The sequence below is a fragment of the Narcine bancroftii genome, chromosome 14 (genome assembly GCF_036971445.1).
Source record: "Narcine bancroftii isolate sNarBan1 chromosome 14, sNarBan1.hap1, whole genome shotgun sequence".
Lineage (NCBI taxonomy): Eukaryota > Metazoa > Chordata > Chondrichthyes > Torpediniformes > Narcinidae > Narcine > Narcine bancroftii.
The window spans coordinates 773,039-796,780 of NC_091482.1; the positions used below are offsets into that span (position 1 = coordinate 773,039).

Consider the following 23,742-nt stretch of genomic DNA (forward strand, 5'->3'; position numbering starts at 1 on the left):
CGGGAGAGAGCGGGACAGCAGTATTATTATAAGAAATTATGGTACCCATACACATTCTTACCCAAATTGATCCCAGAATGCTAGATTCACCTTTTACACAGCCTTAATTCCGGGGCCGTAACTAGGTCTGCTGCTGGAAAAGAGCTGAGACTGGAATGATGCACACCCCACCACCCCCCCCCCCCAACCACCACCAAATTCCGTCTCGGAGCTTTTTAGACAGCAAGCATTCCATTAAAAAGGATCAAATGTCCCAGAATGAAAGGGTTGTGTAAGAAGCATAAATGCCTTCTTTGGGCCTCAGCAAGCTGTGTGGCTTATTGGATTTGAAAATGATGAACTGGAAATTAGACTGGTAATGATGGTGTGTACCTCTAAGGGTGGCGGCTGCCTTAGTGCTACGTGGATTGTTCCAGTTAGTAAGTGTGTTCACCAGCTGACTGAGGCTAAGTCACAAACCATGTGGGTAAACTGAACATGACGTCTTAACTGAGTTCAAGTTCTCTTTGGGTGCCCAGAAAATCATTTCCTAAAAATTTCTACAGGTTTACATTGTGGTATAAATACAGGTGATCTGATACATTATCTGAAAAGAACAATTCACAAATTGCAGCAATTGATGAAAAGAATATGATTTAACTTTTCCAACAGGTGGTCCAATTGTCACCATCCAGGACACAGGTTTAACAAGAGGTAGCCCAATCAGTAAAGTTTCTGCAGAACCATCCTCTTACCGGGGCTCCATCACTCAGGTATGTATCACCTTATTACTGATCTCCTTTGAGTTTCATCCTTCCTTTCCCAGGGACTTTCTGTAAGTGTCAACACTCCCGATCCCTACTCTCCGATGGGACTTTATGGTTAGCATAGCGGTTAGTGCAGTATTGTTACAGCACCGTCAAATCAGGTTTGAATTCCATGCTGTAAGAAGTTCTCCCAGTGTCTGCATGGGTTTCTTTTGCGTGCTTGGGTTTCCACTCACCCTTCAAAGCTTACTGGGTTTGTGGATTAATTGGATGTTATTGGGCAGTACGGGCTTGTGGGCTGGAAGGGCCTGGTACCACGCTGTCTGACTAAATGTTAAAAATTTGGCCCTCGCCCTATGGACTCTCAGTGAGTACCTGACTCTGAAAGTACTTCAAGGGTTTTGACATGACCACTCTTCAGTTGTCCAATTCCGGAAGGACAATAATTAATTACTGGGGACTTTTTAATTAGTTTGCAAGAATTGAAATGGTTCCCTTAAGTCACTAAGCACAGAATGCAGAATTGATGATTGTGAGCTCAGGCTTGGCCAGAGGAAAATTGATCTCTAGGAATTTAAGGACACGAGTCGAGAGACAAATCAGGAGCTCCAACCTGGAGATCGAGTTGGATCGAATCAGAACAAATGTTGGAGCAGATCTATGGGAGAAGTTTATATCAAAACCAATATGAAAGGAGAACAAGTGTGAATTTCAATAACCTCAACCTTCACAACAGTAAAAGAACATACAGATTTTTCTCCAGTTTGCAGCAGATACACAGCCTCTGCCAGAATCCTACTCGAGATTCCTATCGGCAGAGATTTATTTATTTGTAGCTTTTCATTTTATGGAATGCCACAGATGCAGCAAAGGGAATCTTGCTCAGCTCTTGTATATCCCTTGTCAGTAAGAATTGCTGTCCAATGGTGGTTTGTGCGGCTGGCAGATGTACTGCTCAATGACTGCATGACAAATGTGGTGAACAGAGTTGATGATTGGAATTCAAAAGAAAGTGAACTAAAGTGGAAATCCATATTGTTTGCAGGGCACTCCAGGTCTTTCACAACAGGGCCTTGCTGCAGACGCACTTTTGAAGGGAGCAATGAGCAAACTGACCACTGAGGAATCAGGGAGTCCTGAGCAGTGCAGGGAAGAGGCAATGTCTAAAGGTCATGTCATCTATGAAAGTAAGAGTGGCCACATATTGTCATACGAAAGTAAGTTTGTGGTTCTTAATTCTTGTTCTTGGTGCAACTTGACAAAACCTTCTCTTCAGTTTCTTGACTTCTTTAAACTTTTCCTCTTGAGACTGAAACATCATTCCTTTGTATATACAACATGACAATTGGGTTGAGTATGGGAGTTTATTGTCTTATACAATGTACAGATGCACTGAAATACTTGCTGCAGCCAGACAGGTATGTAAGACACCCAACTACAATAGCATAAATTAATTAACCATATTATGCCATGAGACAGAAAAAGAGATCATAAATAATAAAAGGATAGATCAATAAATATTCACACTTGCCATTCATGCAAAAAGAGTAGCATTTCCAGAGTGCAGACAGATTTGTTGGTGATCCTGAAAAGGTTTATGGTTAAAATAGTGTGGGGAGGTTCAAGAAACTGATAGGCTCTTTAAACAAAAAGAACTGCTCATGAACTTGGAGGTGCTGGACTTTGGCTTTGGTACTTCATTTCCAAAGTAGTAGTGAGAAGAGGTTGTGAAACCATACATAATTTAGCCAACACTGGGATCCATCCATGAGAAACAGCTCACAAGGGAAGGCCAATTAGTCCTTCAAATCCACACTGTGATTTAGTCATCATGGGTGGATCGATCATGGTCTCAACAGCGATCTTCTGTTTTCATCGCATGCATCTTGACTCCCTTGGAAGTCTGTTAATCTTCACCTTGAACTGTCATATAACATGGAGAGGAAGAAATTAATGCTCCTTCCAGAGGGCTTGAACGCAACAATATTTTGCACATGTCAGTGAGATTCAAACCAGAGGACCTAGATGAAAGGAGAAAAGATTAGCGGGAACTTCTTCACACAGAGAGTGGTGTGGGTGTGGAACGAGCTGCCAGCTGAAGGGGTGAATGTTGGCTCGATTTTAATTTTTAAACAGAATTTGGACAGGTGCATGGATGGGAGAGATATGGAGAGCTATGAACTGGGTGCAGGTCAGTGGGATGAGGCTAGAAGGGGCCTGTATCTGTGCTGTAATTTTACAGTTCACTAACTGGCATAATGCCAGTGGGTGTGGGGAGTTTGTATGAATGGTTGAGAACATGACGGATGGAATGTACTGCAGAGAAATGTTTGGTCATTTCAGAATCAGAATTTATTGCCGTGAACAAGACGTGAAATTCAGTGTTTTCTGGCAACATCACAGTACAAAAATTCATAACCATCTTACAACAATACGATAAAAAAAATTAAAATAATAGAGCACAAAAAGTGAGGCCGTGTCTTTGATTCATTGATTATTCAGGAATCTGATGGCAGTGGGGAAGAAGTTGTCCTTGTGCCGTTCAGTGCTCGCCTTTAGGCTCCTGTACCTTTTTCCCGATGGTAGCAGAGCAAAGGGGTCATGGCCTGGGTGGTGGAGATCTTTGAGGATAGAGGCTGCTTTTTTAAGATACCAGCTCATCATCCTCAATGGAATGTCTGTGAAGTCATTTCTTCCTCTCCATGTTATATGACAGTTCAAGGTGCCTGTGAAGTCGCAAGCCAAGTTAACAACCCTCTGGAGTTTATTCTTATCCTGAGAGTTAATGCCTCCATACCAAGCAAGTGATGCAATTGGCCAGAATGCTCTCCACGGTACACCTGTAGAAGTTTACGAGAGTCTTCGGTGACATTTTGAATCTCCTTAGACACCTCACAAAGTATAGCCGCTGGCGAGCTGCCTTTGTGATTGCGTCGAAATGGAGGCTCTAGGACAAATCCTTGGAAATCCCAGGAATTTGAAGTTCTTGACCCTCTCCACTACTGAGTCCTTGATGAGGACTGAGTCATGTTTCCATAACGTCCACAATCATCTCCTTGGTTTTGCTGACGTTGAGCGCCAGGTTGTTTTTGAAACACCATTCAATGAGCTGATCTCTCTCCCTCCTGTACACCTCATTGCCGTTTGTGATTCTGTCGACAACTGTGGTGTCATCGGCAAACTTGTAGATAGCATTGGAATTGAGCCTGGCCACACAATCATAGATGTATAATGAGTAGAGCAGTGGGCTAAGAATGGGTCTTTGTTGTGCGCCTGTGTTGATGATCAGTGAGGACGAGACGTTGTTTCCAATTCGTACTGACTGGGATCTTCTGATGAGAAAGTCAAGGATCCAGTTACAGAGGGGGGTACAGAGGTCCAAAGTATTGAAGGCCGAGCTGTAGTTGATGAAGAACAGCGGTATGTATGAATTGCTGTTTTCTAGGTGATCCAGAGCTGAGTGATATTGCGGAACGATTGTGATAATTGGCGAATTGCAGTGGATCCAGATCCTTGCTTAGGGACATGTTAATTCTGGCCATGACCAGCCTCTCAAAGCATTTCATCACAGTCGAAGTTAGTGCTACTGGGCAGTTGTTGTGGAGGCAGCTCACTTTACTCTTCTTGGGCACCGGGATGATTAATTCCCTTCTGAAGCAGATGGAACCTTTGACTGCAGCAATAAGAGGTTGAAAATATCCATGAATGCTCTGGCAAGTTTTTTGTCGCAGGTTTTCAGTACCCTGCCAGGTACGCTGTTAAGGCCTGGCGCCTTGTGAGGGTTCACCCCCTTGTATGATATTCTGGCATCGCCCTCAGGTCCTCAGCCTTTCAGGGATTCTAGTTGTCACTGTTTGGTTCTTCTCAAAGCGGGCACAGAAGGTGTTCAGCTCGTCAGGTATTGAAGCATCACAGCCTCGTCTTCGCTTTGTAGGCTGTAATTTCCTGCACTCCTTGCCATAGCTGATGTGTATCTGTCTCAAGCTTCCTCCGGAATTGCCACTTTGCTTCAGAGATGGCCTTCTGCAGGTCATACCTGGACTACTTGTAAAGATGCCAATCCACAGCCTTAAACACCCTTGTTCTTTTCCTCAGCATGCTGCGGATTCTCTGATTCATCCATGGCTTCTGGTTGGGGAACACCCGGTATGTGCGCATGGGCACACACTCATCCACGCAGGTCTTGATGAAGTCAAGACCTTCATTCGATTTTATGGATGAATTCTTCAATATGTTTCAGTCCACCAATTCAAAGCAGCCCTGCAGACACTCCTCTGCCTCCCTTGACCATACTTTCGCCATCTTCACCACTGGTGTTGTGGTCCTCAGTCTCTGCTTGTACACCGGGAGTAGAAGTACAGTCAGGTGATCAGACTTGTCGAAATGTGGTTGTGATACGGCTCAGTAGGTGTTCTTCATGGTGTGTAATAATGATCTAGTGTGTGGTTCCACTGGTCTCACATGTAAGATGTTTGTGGGAGTTTATCAGCGTCTTCTTCAGGTTGGCCTGATTGAAGACTCCCACAATGATTGGAAAGTCATCAGGATGTGCTGTCTCATGGCTGTTCATCACAGTACTTATTCCCTGATGTTAGACTGAAGTGGACTGACTGTACACTGCAACCAGGATGACGACAGTGAACTCTCTCGGCAGGTAGGATGGGTGACACTTCATCGCCAGATGTTCCAGGTCAGGGGAGGAGGATTGGGACATGACCGTCACATCTGTGCTCCGCAATGAATTGTTGATGGCACAAGCACCGCCTCCCCTGGGTTTTCCAGACCCCGGTGTCTGGCCAGAATGTCAACATTTCGCCATGTAAAGCACATCCCGCAGCACTCCTTGATGACTCTCTGATGTTGAAATCTGGCTTGGAGTTCATCAAGTTCTCCAAGGATTGTACATTGGCCAGGAGGATGGTAGGGAGTGGAAGCCTCAGTTCCTGGCATCTCAGCTTGACCTGTAGCAGCACCCGCTTCCCCATGTCCCTGTAGTCGAGTCTTCTTTACTTGGCTTATGGGTCTGTACTGATAGTTCCCATGGTGTTTAAATGGTCTGCGCAATGTCCCTTTAAATCATCTGCAATGTTTAAATGCACTGAGTGTCTGCCGTTTGCTACTCGCACGAAGTTTAAATGGCCTGATCGCCTCTAATGTTGTTGTACTTTCATGAGCACCAGCTGTTGTTGTACTTTCATGAGCACCAGGTCCTATGGCCTGACGGAATCTGCCAATTCCTAAATCTGCCAGTGATCTTAGGACATCCGTGTGAACAGGCATGTTTGATTTTGTGTTTATGGTTTTGTGTTTGATTTTTAGAAGTTCTGAATGAGAATATTTGGTTATTCCCATCAGAGCTACTCGCAAAGAGTCGCTGCTATAAGGCGCCATTTTGAATTGCGTGACAAATAGAAAGGCACAGAAATTTATAAATAGCAAAAGATCACCTTTCATTCTTCAAAATGCTTCAGAGTATGACCCAGTCAACTGAATGTCCAGGTATAACCACCTGCCATCCAGGCATAACCACCTGCCATCCAGGTATAACCACCTGCCATCCAGGTATAACCACCTGCCATCCAGGCATAACCACCTGCCATCCAGGTATAACCACCTGCCATCCAGGTATAACCACCTGCCATCCAGGCATAACCACCTGCCATCCAGGCATAACCACCTGCCATCCAGGCATCACCACCTGCCATCCAGGTATAACCACCTGCCATCCAGGTATAACCACCTGCCATCCAGGCATCACCACCTGCCATCCAGGCATCACCACCTGCCATCCAGGCATCACCACCTGCCATCCAGGCATCAGCACCTGCCATCCAGGCATCAGCACCTGCCATCCAGGCATCACCACCTGCCATCCAGGCATCACCACCTGCCATCCAGGCATCACCACCTGCCATCCAGGCATCACCACCTGCCATCCAGGCATCAGCACCTGCCATCCAGGCATCAGCACCTGCCATCCAGGCATCAGCACCTGCCATCCAGGCATCAGCACCTGCCATCCAGGCATCAGCACCTGCCATCCAGGCATCAGTCCACTGAAATGGTGTGATCACTCCATTACAAATGTCGTTATCTTTGGATATCGAGATCAAATGTAGTTTCAGAAGGATTCCATGTAATTCAACCAAAATGTCTCTACTCAAGTACCCAGATGAAAACTTTTAAATGATTTGTATGCAGGATATTCAGCAATCATCACCGCTCTTGAATATCAACCTTTCATTTTCACCATATAAACGTTATTCTGACTATCTATATTTTGACCAATGTAAATAATCTCACAATTTTCCTCATCAAATTCCATTTGCCACTTTTTCCCTGCTCACTTAGCTTGTCCACATCATTCATGAACCTTCCCTGCAACCAACCTCACAACTGACAGTACCACAATTTCATCAGAAAAACTCAGAATAATACACTTGATTCCTCATCCAAATCAAATCCAAACGCAGATTGTGAACAATTTCCTGATGGTCACAGCTGCACAACCTGAAGATGACCCACTTAATCCTACTCTCTGGTTTCTACTCCTTTACTAATCATCAGTCTACCCCAGTCTATTTCTTCCCAGTACCATGCACTATAATTTTGTCTGTTAATCTCTTGCACCCATTATTGAAAGTCTTCTAAAATTCCTAATTCATCATATAAGTTGGTTCTGTTTTCAATTTGTTGTGGCTCAAGCAGACTTTTGGCTTATTTGTGCTGACCATAAAGCAACATCTGCACTAAGCCTATTTTCATTTATGTGTTCCCCCAATGACACTCCTACCAGTCCTCCATTGCTTGATTTGAAAAAACACAGAAATGCTGGAGGAACTCGGCAGGTCTCGCAGCATCCACAGGAGATAAAGATAAGCAACCAATGTTTCGGACCTGAGCCCTAAGAACATAAAACATTACAGTACAGTACAGGCCCTTCGGCCCTCGATGTTGTGCCAACCCAAAAACAAAATGTACTAAACCCTCCTTAGCCTATAACCATCTATTTTTCCTTCATCCTTGTGTCTAAGAGTCTCTTAAATGTCCCCAATGTTCCATCCTCCACCACCATCCTAGGCAAGGCATTCCAGGCACCCACACTCTTGTGTGTTTTTAAAAAAAAAACACTTACCCCTGATGTCTTCCCTAAACTTCCCTCCCCTAACTTTATGAATATGTCCTCTAGTGTTTGCCATTCCTGCCTGGTAAACAGGTGCTGGCCATCCACCCTATCTATGGCTATCATAATCTTGTAAACCTCTATTAAGTCTTCTCTCATCCTTCTACACTCCAAAGAGAAAAGTCCCAGCTCTGCTAACCTTGCCTCATAACATTTGTTTTCCAGTCCAGGCAACGTCCTGATAAATCTCTGCACCCTCTCCATAGCTTCCACCTCCTTCCTGGAATGAGGTGACCAGAACCGAACTCCATACTCTAAGTGTGGTCTCACCAGAGATTTGTAGAGCTGCAACATGACCTCTCTACTCCTGAACTCAATCCCCCTATTAATGAATCCCAGCATCCCATTGGCCTTCTTAACTATCCTATTGCGACGACCTTGAGGGATGTATGGATTTGAATCCCAAGGTCCCTCTGTTCATCCATACTCCAAAGTCGCTGACCATTAACCCTGTACTCAGCCTTCTGGTTTGTCCTTCCAAATGCATCACCTCATACATGTCCAGATGAAATCCATCTCCCACTTTTCTGCCCAACTCTGCATCCTGTCTATTTCCTCTTGTAACTGACAAACTTAAGTTCCATCCACAACTCCAACAACCTTTGTGTCATCCGTAAACTTATTGACCCATCCTTCCTCCTCTTTATCCAGGCCATTTATAAAAATCACAAAGAGCAGGGGTCCCAGAACAGATCCTTGTGGCACTCCACTAGCCACTGATCTCCAGGCAGAATACTTTCCTTCCACTACTACTCTCTGCTTTCTTCCTGCAAGTCATTTTTTAAAATCTACACAGCCAAGGTTCCACTGATTATGTGCCTCTTGATTTTCTGGATGTGTCTCTCATGGGGGACCTTGTCAAATGCCTTGCTAAAATCCATGTGGACCACATCTACTGCCCTACCCTCGTCAGTTTCTTCTGTTACCTCCTCAAAAAACTCAATTAGGCTCGTGAGCCACGACCTTCCCTTCACAAAGCCATGCTGACTATCTTTGAGCAGACTGAACCTCTCCAAATGCTCATAGATCGCATCCTCTCCAATAGTTTGCACACCACAGCTGTTAGACTTACTGGTCTATAATTCCCAAGATTCTCCCTATTACCTTTTTTAAAGAAGGGGACTACATTTGCCATTCTCCAATCCTCTGGCACATCCCTTGTAGCCAAATAGGATTCAAAGACTAGCCATCTCTTCTCTCACTTCCCACAGCAACCTGGAGTATATCACATCCAGCCTCGTGGACATCAATCTTAATGCTTCTCAGAAGATCCAACACTTTCTCTTCCTTAATCACTGCATTGTCCAGCACACAGGCCTATTCTATTCCACCTCACCTTGATCAAGGTCCTTTTGTGAAGCAAAGTATTCATTTAGGGCAGTGGTTCTCAGCCTTCCCTTCCCACTCACATACCACCTTAAGCAATCCCTTGCTAATCACAGAGCACTAATGGCATAGGGATTACTTAAAGTGATATGTGAGTGGAAAAAAGGTTGAGAATCACTGATTTAGGACCTCTCCAACCTCCTCCACCTCCAGGCACATTTTGCCTCCTTTATCCTTTTGCATTTCCATCTTCATTCTTGTCGTCCTTCTTTACTTCACATAAACATAAAATGCCTTGAGGTTCTCCTTAATCCTACATGCCAAAGCTTTCTCATGCTCTCTTCAAGCTCTCCTAAGTCCTTTCTTAAGATCTTCCTGGCAACCATATATTTCTCATGAGCCCTTCCTATTTCCTGCTTCCTTTATCTAAAATATGCTTCTTTCTTCCTCTTGACTAGTTGCCTGACCTGTTTCGTCAGCCATGGTTCCCTTTTCTTAACATCTTTTCCCTGTCCCAGTGGGACAAACTTATCCTGAACCCAGCACAAGTGGTCCCTAAACTTCCTCGACATTACTTCCATGCTTTCACCCTTGAGCATCTGTTTCCAATTTATTCTCGTTTGTTCCTGTCTCATCCCTTCATAATTAGGCCTTCCCCAGTTATACGTCTGCAGACTTTCATGTTTCACCCCCATTACTACATGCACTGTAAATCAAACAACTGACCCACTAACCAGTGCTTTGGTATGCCAAGTTCACATCAGGCAGATACTCCCTGCTGATTGGATGCTCACATCAGACTCCATGTCCCTTGGATCGTCCGATTCCAGATTGAATCTTGATGGTTAGAAATGTAGGCATTTGCAAATGAAATTCACAGTAAATTTTCCAGATTGTTAAGTTGCAGTCCTGGAAGTTTTTATCTATCTTCCTTTCATCTAACCTTGCTCTTCATCCGACCAGCTGCAAAGAACATTCGAGAGGGTACAAGAAGTCCCAGAACAGGCCTTGAGCTTCATGGGGTCAAGCGGAGTTATGATCTCATGGAAAGTGGATTAAATCGAGGACTCCCAGTGCGCGAGTCTCCAGTGTCTGCCCCTTATGAAGGTACAACGATGGGAAATTGCCACTGCCTCAACAGCATATTGTATGCTCTGGGCTCTGTTTGAAATGTATTTTCAATTTCAATGTATTTTCAGTTTCAATTTCAACATCAAAAAACAATCATTCTGAAGAGTGAATGTACCCTGGCTCTAACTTTAAATTGTCCTCTTCTTGGCTTTTTAGCCAGCTAACATCTGGACAATAGCCTGGTATCATGATGAGGGCCTGATCTTTTCAAAACATGTTTCCAGAGTTGCTTCTGTTCAGTCAGTTATGTTAACTTCAGAAGCATTGTTTTTTTCTCCATCAGGGAAGAATGTATCATTCTGATTATTGGCTTGGATTGAGAAAAACAAGTTTGACTTCACAAATTCAATGGCTCAGTTTGCATTGTATTTATCCAAAAATTGCTGTTAGCTTTTGATTGATTGCAACCCTGAAGTCAAGGATCTTAACAAGTGTTTGTTCAGAGAATACTTCCTCTTGTGGTTGAATATATAACTCAGAGTCAGTGTTTCAAAATAAGGGGTCACTCATTTAAGACAGATGAGCTAAAAAAAAAGTTATCTTGTTCATGAATCATTGCAGCCCTTCATCAAAGGTTGATGGAAGCAATGTCATTGAATATAAGTACCTAGAACAGAAGGCACAGTGCAGGCCCTTCAGCCATGATGTGCAGACTTGTGTAAACCTACTCCACAGGAATCTACCTTTTCCCTCCCTCACACCTATAGCCCTCTATTTTTCTTGCATTTTGCTTATCTTGGACTCTATTGAATGTCCCTATTGTGCCAGTCTACATCAGCACCCATGTCAGTGTATTCTAGGCATCCACCACTCTCTATATACAAAATAAAGCTGGCCTCTAGCATCTCCCCTAAATATTCCTACACTCAATTTAAACAGATGTTCTCTGCTATTGTCATCCCAGAAAAAAAAGGTGCTATATATATATATATATATATATATATATCACTCGTAAGTCACCCTTAATCCTTTGTCACTCCAAAGAGCACAGGCCTAGCTCTATTAACCTTCATATAACATGTTCTCCAATCTAAGCAACATTATGATGAATTTCTTCTGCACTCTCTCTAAAGCATCTACATCTTTTCTTTAATGAGGTGACAGAACTGATTGCAGTATTCCAAGTGTGTCCAACCAGAGTTTTATCGAGCTGCAACATTACAGGAAAGATTAGGGCAGATATCAAGGGTAAATTTTAATATAGAAAGAGTTGTGGGTGCCTGGAATGCCTTGCCAAGGATGGTGATGGAGGTTGAAGCATTGGGGGCAAATGGTTGGGAGGGTTCAATATAGATTTTCAGTAGGAATATATAGGTTGGCACAACATCAAGGGCTGAAGGGCCTGTACTGTGATGTTCAGAGCTCCTGAATTCAATCCCGTAATTAATGAAGGCCAGCACACCATATGTCGTCTTAACACCCAATGAATTTGAGCGGCAATCTTATGCTTAAGAGAAAGACAGAAGAGAAGCAAAGGGCTGAAAGGTGACCATGGGTGTGCAGATTTGAGGATACAATCAGAACACCAGTAATCTTACAAGAGCAGGCTCAAGGGGCTGAGTCACCTTTCTGCTTTTACCATGCTCTGTTTGAATCAATCATTCATTATCTCTTCTATGAATGGAAGTGTTGGTGATCATTTTGAGCAGAAAATGAAATATACTAAAGATATTGAAAATATCTATCTCTACAATTTTAGGTCTCATCAGTCGTGCAAGGGAGAGCCCACATTTACCTGAATCTAAAGACAGAGCTGTTCCATCAGGGTCAATAATGCAAGGTATGGCCTCCTTTATTCTTCATTCCCCATGAGGCTGATTTCAACAACAGTAGGGTCTCTTGAAATATCTCCCCTTTTGGATTGCAAGTAATGGGAGTTCTTTCATGTATTGATTTTTTGAAATGTGACTTTCAGGCAAGATTTCCATTTATTGTCATGAGGAGGTGGTGGTAAGCCACTTCCTTGAATTCCTGCATTACTCTGCCAATGGTGAAAGCAGTTCTACGATTTGGACATAATGGTAGTGAAGGAATGGTGATATATTTTCAAGTCATGATAGTATGGAACTTGTAGTGAAGCCTCCTGTTAATGCCATGTGCCTTTGAGCCTTGTATTCCTTGTTTCCTGACTAGTTCCTATTGGCTTTTTAATAAAGTTTATTGTCATCTGACAAAAACAGCGTTTTCCAGTCCTCGGTGCAAAACATGCAGACTCAAAACCAGGCACACATACAGACAAACAATACATACGCAGGACAAGTATTTCATCAATACAAATAAATAATGTTTCATGAATATGAGAGTCTCAAATGGTTAATGTGAGCAGTTCCTTTGGGCGTTCACCATTCTCAATGGCCTTGGGAAGAAGTTGTTCCTCAGCCTGGTGGTGCTGGCTCTATTTGAATCAATCAATCGTTGTCTCTTCTATGAATGGAAGTGTTGGTGATAATTTAAGAGCAGAAAATTAAATATACCAAAGAGTGAAAGTGGTCCTCGATGATTTTGCACGTCGTCTTCAGACGATAATCCCGGTAGATCACGTCAATAGGGAGGAAGGCTCTCATGATCCTCTCTGCCACTCTTATGGTCCTCCAATCCATTTCTCTGCAGCAACTGTACCACACTGTGATACAGCCGGGTGGGACACTCTTGATCGAGCTTCCCCCAGAAGGTTGACATAATGGTGGGTGGTCGCCTTGCCCACTTCTCCAGTCTTCTCAGGAAGTGCAGTCACTGTTGCACCTTCCTGAAAAGTGAGGAGATGTTGAATGTCCACAGTCGATCGTGAGTTAAGTGAACTCCAAGGAACTTGGTTGGGACAATAACAGGACAATGGTCTTGTGGCCATTACTCACTCATGGGGAATGAAGATGCAGATATCTCTGAACATGGTCACTGTTTACAAAGGGTTCCTGCACAGACACTTCTATCAGTTGTACATCCTCATTTCTTTAGATAAGATCTAGTGTAACCCTCTTCCCTAGAAGTACTCTGGATACTGCTTCATAAACATTCTTGGAAGCATATTTACCAATTATACCCCATCTCAGCCCCTACAGGAAAGCAATCCAAATCAGTATTTGAAAAATTAAAATCCCCCTCCCAGTTACACCCATCTGTGATCTGCCTTCTCATTTGTTCCGATTCCTGCTGACAACCAAGAGGTCTATGTTTTAATCTTCAAAGTGAACACCCCTTTCTTATTTATGTTTTACCCGTTCCACCTCATTGGCCAGTTCCTCCAGAGTATTCTGCCTTAGTACTGTTGAATTGCTCTCCCTGATCAGCAGTGTAAGATCCCCTCCCCTTTCACAACCCCCTCTGTCAAGCCTGGAACTTCAATAAGAACCAGAAGAGAGGCAGAGAGGATCACGTTAGTCTCCCACCTCTGTCATCGTACAGCAGATCATGGCCTCATCCATGATCACAACAATATTATTATCACACGCACGGATCCACTTTCTCAACTCATCTGTCTTATTTATGAGGCTCTTGGCATTAAAATAAATGGTTAAGAATCCACAGCCCTTCTCATGCTTCTCTTCCTGTCTCTATCTGATCTGCCCGCTGAAATGTCTGTTCCTGTAAATGAATCAGGCCCCAGCACTGCACTGTCATTCTGTATCACATTCCCTGTCTTACTAGTACTACTAGTGAGGAAGTACTTCTTTCGTCATCGGGTCCTGGATCTGTGGAACTCACTGCCACATGCAGCGGTAGAGGCCAGGTCATTGGGAGAATTTAAACAGGAAATTGATGTATCTAATTAGTAAGGGTATCAAGGAATACGAGGAAAAGGCTGAAAATTGGTACTAGGTGTGAGTGTAGTTCAGAGTTGAGTCACGGAACAGACTCGATGGGCCTAGTGGCCTGCTTCTGTTCCTTTATCTTGTGATCTTGTGTGATCATTCCTGGTTCATGGCCCCCCTGTCCTATGCCACCCACCCATCCTGTTCACTTTGCACCAGCTTCTTTTCACCACATTTCCAGTCTAGATAAAGGGTTCCTGTCGAAAATGTTGACCATTTCTTTTTCCAACTGATGCTGTTCGATCCTGTGAGTTCCCCCAGCAGATTGTGTTTAACACCATCCTGGAGTCTTGTGACCACAGAAGCACTGATGTGTCCTGTCTCTCAAATCCCATCACCATTGCTTGTCTTGGTTTTGTCCTTCTACATCAGAGTTTATCTTAACAACTTGTCATTATATGACTGCTGCTGCTTTCCTCTGAAAGGACATTCCTCCCCAACAGAATCCAAAGTGGTAGAGGGGACCATGACAGAGACCTTCTGCCCTGCCCTTCCTGGCAGTTACCCATCAACTATCTGACTGAACCTGCAGTGTGGCCACCTCCCTGAAACCCCGATCCTTTCTGCCTCCTGTATGGTCCTCAGAGTCCATCTGTAGCTGCAACTGATCCTTGTGCTCCTAGATGCATTTGGACATAATTTGTACATCATATCCGAAATGTTCACTCCATTTCTCATTCTGTAGATGCGGCCTGAGTAGTTGTGTTATCAAATTGTTTGGCTTTGATTTAACGCTTACACCATCACCAGTTGTTTTGATTTTCATTTCCCCTTGTAAAATTTACATTGGTGCGTTGGGATGAATGCATGATGCAACAATTTTATGTTGCTTCATGGATTTTAAATATTTGTTTGTGATTTCCGGTTAGGTACACCCAGAGCTACCAATGAGACCTTTGAAGAAGGCATAAAATACAGCAAGCAGATTAAGCGGGAAAGCCCCCCACTGCGAACATTTGAGGGGTCTATAACGAAAGGCAAACCATATGAGGGCGTCACCACCATTAAAGAAATGGGTCGCTCAATTCACGAGATTCCAAGGCAAGAAAGTCGCAAAACCCCAGAAATAGTACAGAGCACTCGATCGATGGTGGAAGGTTCAATATCACAGGTATTCTTTTTACAGCTACAGTTTATTTTTAAATTTGAAAAGATGAAATTGATGAATTTATATTAAAACTATTACATAGTTTCCGATCTAATGTTGTTTTGATCTTCACTCATGGGTCTTACTGTCCTTAAAATTATTTCAAGCACCATTCCAAGACTTGCCCTCAATCTAGGTTGAAATTCCTGCTGCAATATTGAGAAAATACTGGGCATTCAGGTGAGGTTGAGGTTCCATCCGATCTCTCAGGTGAACGAGTCCCACAGTGAAGAAGTATTGATTGCCCTGGTCACTGTTAAAATAGGTTCATCAAAATCTGACTTGATCTTTATTGCATTTCTATTTATGACCCCACGTTAGGCATAAATTGAACAACAAACTCTTTTGATGGATCTTGAGATTGTGAAAATTGTTCTTTTTGTTTGAAAATTTTTTTTTCCCCATAAATACACATATCAAAATTTTCCATTTTCTATAATTTTTTATATATGTATATAACTTTTTTCTAACAAAATAAAAACAACAACCCCTTCCCTCCCTCCCGCTTCCCAGTATAAATTTGTACAGTGTCAGGGCTAAAAATTGGGTTTTTAAAAACTCTTAATTGGGAGGTCAGTTATATTTTTATATTTGGGCCCCTATTTAGTCCAGACATGGTTTCCATATTTTTATATTGATTTTTTAGATTGTTCGTGATTATTTTTCCATGGGAATACAACCATTCATAGGTCTTCCATTGTACTATCTTTAGAGCGGAGTCAGACTTCCAACTAATCGCAACACATCTTTTTGCCACAGCTAAAGCTATTTTAATGAATGAAATTTGGAATTTAGTTCATTGCTTATTTCAATAAAATTGCCCAAAAGGTAAAGCTCCAGGTCATCCGCAAAGGCCACCCTATTCTTGTTAGTATTTCAGTAGTATCCTGCCAGAAAGGTCTTTCCTTCACACACGACCATGTAGCATGTAAAATCATTCCTATTTCTATTCAACTTCTAAAAAGTACATTACCAATATTTCAGGTTTTGTTTTATGCAATTTCTGTGGTGTGAGATGTAATTGGTGTAGGGAATTATATTGCATTATTCCGTATCTTGAATTTATAATTGATGTCATACTACCCAAACACCAATCAAACCAGCATCTTTCCATTATACAACTCTTAGATCCAACTCCCATCTCTTTCTTGATCTCTGTAAACTTGGATTTGCACTTTAATTTTGGAGAGCAAAGTATGTCCCTAAGATTATTCCCCAGCCAAATCATTCGTTCCAACTCACTAACTTCAGATGGGACCAAGTTTGGTCCCCACCTTTCTCTTAAGAACAATTTTAATTGGAGAAAGCAAAAGAATGCCCACTTGGCTGCTCCATGCTCATTTCTTATTTGTTCAAAAGACATGAGATCCTTCCATATAACAATCATCAACATATCTTATTCCTTTGTCATACCATGAATTCAATATTTTATTAGCCAGATTCATAGGCAATTGTACATTTTTACATAATGGTGTCCTCCGTGATATATCTACTTTTTTTCCCCAATACAGTTATTTATTTCTTGCCATATTTTAATTATGTGTATTCATATAGGATTATCTGGGTTTTTTTTGTTGACTTGGCATTTCAATTATAAATAAGGTCCTTCGTTGTCTCCTCTTTCATTGAATTCAGTCCCATTTGAATCCACTAAGGGGGACTATTTTCTTCAAAGATGGTTGTGTGGATAGATAATACTTCTTAAAATCCAGAAGTCAAAGACCTTCCAGTTTATAGTCCCATGTTAACTTTTCCAATGCAATTCTTGGTAATTTGATATTCCATAGGAATTGTCTGATACAATTATGTTATTAAAGAAATTTTTAGTACCAATAGGCAACGATTGAAAGAGATACTGTAGTCTTGACATTACCTTTATTTTTATACAATTTATCCTTCCTGTTAATGTAATCGGCAGATCTTTCCATTTCTGTAAAAAATTTTCTACTAGAGGGATACAATTCAGCTTGTAGCATGCACGCTACCGTGAAGTGTGGAAAGAATGACACGTACCCAAGAAGTTGAAGACTGATCTATTGCACTGGCAGCTCAGCTTATATTCTCTCCCCGCTCCTAACGAGAGGAGTGATGTCACACCAGCGCCGACCTCAAATTGGTCGGCATTCCTGCCGTTCCCCATTGTTTCCTGCTGTGCAGGTTGTCACCTGGGATGAAGGTCATTGGCCCCCATGGGGTCTGCGCGGTCACCGCATTCGTCTGCCATCACCAGGTTGCGACCCGTTTAGCAGGTCACCTCAAACTTATATAAGTTCTATAAATTATTATCTGTCACTATTCCTAAATATTTAATTCCATCCTTCTTCCATTTAAATCTACTGCCTTTTTGATATCTTTCATCATTTAAAATTTTGCAATGGTATCTCACTTTTATCAATATTTATGTTGTATCCCAATTTCTTTCATATTTTTGTAACCTTATCAGTTATTCAGCCGGATCAATCATATATAATAACACATCATCAGTAAATAAACTAATTTTATGTTCTTCCTGACCAACTTTGTAGCCCTTAATATCCAGATCTCTTATAGTTTCCGCTAGAGATTCAATAGCTAGAATGAATAATGCTGGTGATTGGGGACACCCCTGTCTACTCGATCTACTCAAGGGAAAAATAGATGACTTTTGGCTATTAGTTATAATTTTAGCTTCTGGCTCATGGTAAAGAGTTTTTATCCAATTTATGAATTTTCTACCTGTGCCAAATTTTCCAACATTTTAGATAAGAAAGGGCATTCTAGTCAATCGAATGTCTTCTGCATGTGAAGAAATAGTTCTGCTTTGCCAAATGTATTATATTGAATAATCTTCCTAGACTGTTTGAAGAATATCTTCCTTTAACAAATCCCACCTCACCTGTGTGTATTGATTTTGGTAAATACTCACCCAATCTGTTCGCTAATACCTTTGCTATAATTTTATAATCTGCCAAAAATTGAAGTGATATTAGACGATATGATGAGATTTTTAATGGGTCTCTACCTTTCTTCAGTAGCGCTGTAGTTGTAGCAGTTGAAAAGGTTTCCGGAAGGGTTTGGGTCACCACCGCCTGGTCCAACACATCCATCAAAAGAGGCATCAACAAATCTTCGAAAGAACTCAAGAGGGAACCCATCTTCCCCCAGGGACTTGTTAGCTTGTAAAGTACCCAGAGCTTTCTCTATAGGCACTTTCAGGTGGCCAATTGCCCCGCGTGTAAAGCAGCAGGTTTAGGCAATATACGGCTGTTTTGAGGCCACCTGAATGTGCAGGAGGCACTCTTGAGGCGAGCTACGTAACCCTCCTCCGAGAGGGATAATCAGCTCAGCTCAGTGGCTCCCCCAGCCATCTGAATGCAGGTGGCTGAAAGTGGATGTTAAAGCGTCAGGCTGCTGATCACAGCTGACACCGGGCAGGAGCCGGAGTGTGCTCAGAGCCGCACCCTGTGCAGCTGCTTCCTTCAGGTGGCCAACGTTGCGTTTTAAACGCTGCCACCTGAATGGCAATTTAAAGGGCCGCTTCTGCTTCTTCGGGAGCATTCTAAGCATAGAATGCATCTGAAAAAGCCTTATTTCTTCTCTTGTAAAAGGTGAATCTAAGTCATCTTTTTCTCCCTCTTCTAATTTGGGAAGTTTAACATTTGTTAAAAATTCTTCCATCTCATTTTCTTTTCCTTCTAATTCTGATTTGCATAGTATTGTCTAAATGTATTATTCATTTCTTTTTTATTGTATTGTAGCAGGCCAAACAACTGTGCGGTTACACGGGCCAAATCACCATCCCAGTCATTTGGTACAAAATGGCACAAATGTGGCTCATGAGAGAGATTAGGGCTAAAGTGAAGGCAATAGGGAGAGCATAAAAGGAAGCAAAAATTAGTGGGAAAACAGAGGACTGGAAAAGTTTCAAAAACACAGAAAGAGACAAAGGAAGTCATGAGGAAAGAAAAGATGAATTATGAAAGGAAGTTGGCAAGAGACCAGAAATTTCTTTAAATAAGTTGAATGAGAGATTAAAAGAGTATGGGTTAGTGTCGGGTTATAAAGTGAATGTTGATAAAAATGAAGTCATGCCTATGGTGGATATGGATTATTCTCAATGTAAAAGATTGCCAAAATTTAAATGGCAAAATTCAGCAATTAAATACTTAGGAATTAAAATTAGTAGAAATATAAGTAATTTGTTTAAGCTAAATTATTTGCCATTGTTAAAAAAAATTGGAATAAGATTTGAAAAGATGGAAAGACTTATCAATAACATTAATAGGACAAATGAATTGTATTAAAATGAATATTTTTCCAGGAATACAATATTTGTTTCAATCATTGGCCATTCAAGTACCAGAATTTTTCTTTTGAATCTTGAATAAAATAAGATGTGAATTCCTTTGGAAAGGTTAGATGTCAAGAATTGATTTAGAGAAATTAATGTGGAAATTTGATCAGGGTGAACTAAGACTACCAAATTTTAAGAAGTATTTGAAAGCAGCTCAATTGAGGTTTTTGTCCTCCTGTAATCAATGGGATGAAAAACCAGCTTAGATTTAAATAGAAATGAATAAAATTGGTGAAACTAGTCCGGAGTTAATTTTGTATAAATAGAATAGTGAGTCGTTTAAGTAGATGGTAATAATGAGATGTGAAATTGTATACCTTTGGAAAAAAATTACGTATAGATTAAGGAATTGAGTTGAAAATTTTTATAGTATTTGGAAACCATATATGGATTTTAGGGATAATTTTCCGTCCACCTCTTCTATCTTATCCACTCCTCTTAATTAGTAATTTTTTTATAACAATTAACAATTGTCTATGCTAATATTATTGTAAATTAAATGGTAGGTGTTTCTTTCTTTTTCCTTTCCTTTTGGGTGGGAGGGATGGGGAGAAAATATATAAAAAAACATTTTTTTCTACCATTGGCTATGGATATTTGATTAATGTTTTATTCATTTTTTCCTGTAATGATGCAAACAATTAAATAAAAACTGAAAGGAAGTTGGCAAATAACACTAAAGGATACTAAGAATTTTTTAAAAATATTTGAAGAGTTAAATAGATAGATCTAGGACCGATTGAAAATGATGCTGGAGAAATTATAATAGGGTAACAAAAAAATGGCAGAGGAACCAAACAAATATTTTGTCAGTCATCACTGAGGAAGACAATAGCAATAAACCTGTTAGTCAGTCGAGTCCAGATTACTGAAGAGACAGTGCTTACTGTGCTGAGTCTCCCGGACTGGATGAGGTGCACCCATGGGTTCAGAAGAGGGTGGCTTTGGAGGTATTGGAAATGATTTTCCATAAATCAGTAGACTCTAGCGTGGTTCCAGAGGATTGGAAGGTCACAAAGGTGGTTCTGTTATTTAATAGAGGAGGAGGGCAGATGAAAGGAAATTACAGGCTTATTAGTCTGATATCGGTAGTTGGAAAGTTATTGGAGTCGATCCTCAAGGACGAGGTTGTGAAATACCTCAGAGTGCATGACATGATAGGTCTGTGCCAACATGGTTTCATGAAGGGAAGATCCTGCTTGACCAAATTATTGGAATTTTTTGAGGAACTCTCAAGTAGGATGGACCACGGGGAGGCTGTGGATGTTGTGTATTTGGATTTTCAAAAAGTCTTCAATAAGGTGCTGCATGAGGCTGTTTAATAAGATGAGAGCCTGTGGAATTACAGGAAATATATTAGATTGGGTGGAGCATTGGCTGAAAGACAGAAAGCAAAGGGTGGGAATAAAGGGAATCTGTTCTGATTGGTTGTGGGTTACTAGTTGTGTTCCATGGGGGTCTGTGTTGGGGTTTCTTCTTTTTACAATGTATATTGACGATTTAGATTATGGATTGAATTTGCAGATGACACCAAGTTAGGTGGCGAAGTAGGAAGTGTTGAAGAAACTGAAAGGTTGCAGAGAGATTTGGACAGTTGAGGAGAGAGGGCCAAGAAATTCCAGATGAGATACAACATTGAGAAATGTACGGTTGGACATTGTGGAAAGGATATAAACTGGCAGATTATTCTTTGAATGAGAGAAAATTCAAAATTCAGAAGTACAAAGGGATTTGGTGGTCTTTGTGCGAGATAACCGTAAGGTTAACCACCAGATTGGATCGGCAGTAAGGAAAGCGAATGCTATGTTGGCGTTCATTTCAAGAGGAATAGTGTATAAGAGTAAACTGTGTGCAATTTTTGAGTCCCTTATTTTAGGGATGTAATGATGTTGGAGAGAATACAGAGATTTACCAAGATGATAAACATATGAGGGCTAATATATGTGGAATGTTAGTGGCTCTTGGACTATATTCATTCAAGTATAGAAAAATGAAAGGGGATCTCATAAAAACATTTCGAATGCTAAAAGGATTGGGCATAAATGTGAATAAGATGTTTCCCTTGGTGAATCCAGTCTTAGAACTAGAAGGTACCCATTTAAAACAGAGATGAGGAGAAATGTCTTTAGCCAGAGGGTCGTGAATTTGTGGAATTCATTGTCACATACAGCTGTAGAGGCCCGATCATTGGGGAGTTTAAGGAGGAGATGGCTAAGTATCTAATTAGTCAGGGTACCAAGGGATATGGGGAAAAGGCCGGAATTTTGAACTAGATGTGAGAACAGTTTAGCTCAGGGTGGAGTTGCAGAGCAGACTCAATGGGCTGAATGGCCTACTTCTGTTCCTCTATCTTATGATCTTATAAAACACACAGGAAAGCATTGGTGGTGGGGGGAGGGGAAAAAGGGGCAAAGCTATCCTTTGAGTGTTGCATTGTGTCTATTTATTTTAAGTGATGTTAAATTGGAGTTGTATGGGTCTCCGTCCATCCCAGTCTCTTGGCAAAGGAGGTCCATTATTGTGGAAAAGACAATGAGCTGAAGTACAGCCTCAAGTCTGCCAGGAAATGAATCAGTGAATTGCTCATAGACAAATCAGACATGCTCATTACCTTGCAGTTACTCATTGCTACTGAGCTCAGTTTATATATGGCCCTTTGTACATATTTCATATTAGATTGATTACAAGAATCAGTCAACAACTTCCTTGTCAAAGGAACATGCAACTCTGTGGGTTATAGAAGGTTGAATTAACAGGCTAGAGACTTTAATTAGGAGCTCCTCTACTCACAAAAACCATTCACAGAATGAAGTGAAACACAAAAGTCTGCAGATACTGTGGTTGTAATAAAATTCACACAATGTATTTACTTCTGGGATTTAATATGGCAATTTAAGCCCAGGTTCCAAATATTTTAAATCCTGACTGAATTTAGATGGGCAATTAAACTATGTGTGCTGGTCAGAGTGGGAAGAAGGTCTCAAACCAGAAACATTTCAAACTTGCTTACAGGGGGCATGATTTGCATCATTAAATAGTTCAATTTTGAACTAATTATGGGTCTGCCTATTCTAGAAAAGTGAGGGTTTGGTTTCTTGGTTAAGGATCTTGTATCTGAGATAACTGAATATGTGTTGTAGGGAACCCCAGTGAAGCACGAGAGCCAGTCGACCATCAAACATGATGTCAAGTCTCTGATCACAGTAGCAAGCAAGCACCCACACCCAATGCACCAGTTGGAGAAGATCTCTGAGGGAGTGAAGGTCATGGAAAGGAAGTATGAAGACATGAAAAACACTGACCAGTTAAGGGGTCGCCATAGTGCAGTAGCCAGTTCTGGGACTTCAGTTCTCAGGTCAACAATGCATGAAGCTACCAAATCTCAGCTGAGTCCAGGCTTGTATGAAGATCCCAATGCAAGGCGGACTCCGGTGGGATATCCTGGCTTCATTACCAGGGGTCCACCAATGGTCAGCAGACCACAAGAAGGTAAACTCATGCCTTTATTACTATCAAGTTATTATTGAATGAAATATTTAAAAAAAATTAATATTAATCATTAATGTGCATTAATGTCTCACCTGACCTGGTGTTTAGTTCTTTTTATTCTGTGTTGCAGTTGTTGCAACTTCAGGGAAGTCCACTGGCCCTGAAAGGAAAGCTACACTGGTCCAGACACAAAGAGAGAACATGTCTGTTAAGTCTCCAGTCTCCGTAGTGGACCAATCTGCCACTCTCGGCCCTTATGACTCACTCCATGGGCGAGGGAACCCTGAATTCAGAAGTCATGTTCCTCTCCCATTTGACCAGACGATGCCTTTCCATCGAGCATTAGATCCAGGTAAAACAGTTTATATTGATTTGGATAAGTATTGGTTTGCAATATGTCACATTACATTGGAAATATATTGAATAAGATTGAAAGTGTGCAGAGAAAATTGGAGAATGAGGGGAGATTTGATAGAGGTATTAAAATTAGGAGACTATAGATAGGGTAAATTCAAGCAAGCGTTTTCCACTGAGGTTGGGTGAAAGAAGAATGAGAGGATATGAGATCAGGGTGAAAG

The 23,742-nt window shown here is 41.5% G+C and overlaps 1 protein-coding gene across 13 annotated transcripts in view; it reads left to right on the forward strand.

Annotated features, from left to right (window-relative positions):
* ncor1 (nuclear receptor corepressor 1) overlaps positions 1-23,742 on the forward strand; it is a 260,519-nt gene that overhangs the window by 173,489 nt on the left and 63,288 nt on the right. For all 13 annotated transcript variants that reach the window (XM_069911235.1, XM_069911241.1, XM_069911245.1 and 10 more), the window contains 7 exons: positions 652-752; positions 1,792-1,963; positions 10,219-10,362; positions 12,086-12,166; positions 15,065-15,306; positions 22,816-23,164; positions 23,295-23,516. In XM_069911235.1, coding sequence (XP_069767336.1) covers positions 652-752; positions 1,792-1,963; positions 10,219-10,362; positions 12,086-12,166; positions 15,065-15,306; positions 22,816-23,164; positions 23,295-23,516 — 1,311 coding nt within the window. The remainder of the gene's footprint in view (positions 1-651; positions 753-1,791; positions 1,964-10,218; positions 10,363-12,085; positions 12,167-15,064; positions 15,307-22,815; positions 23,165-23,294; positions 23,517-23,742) is intronic.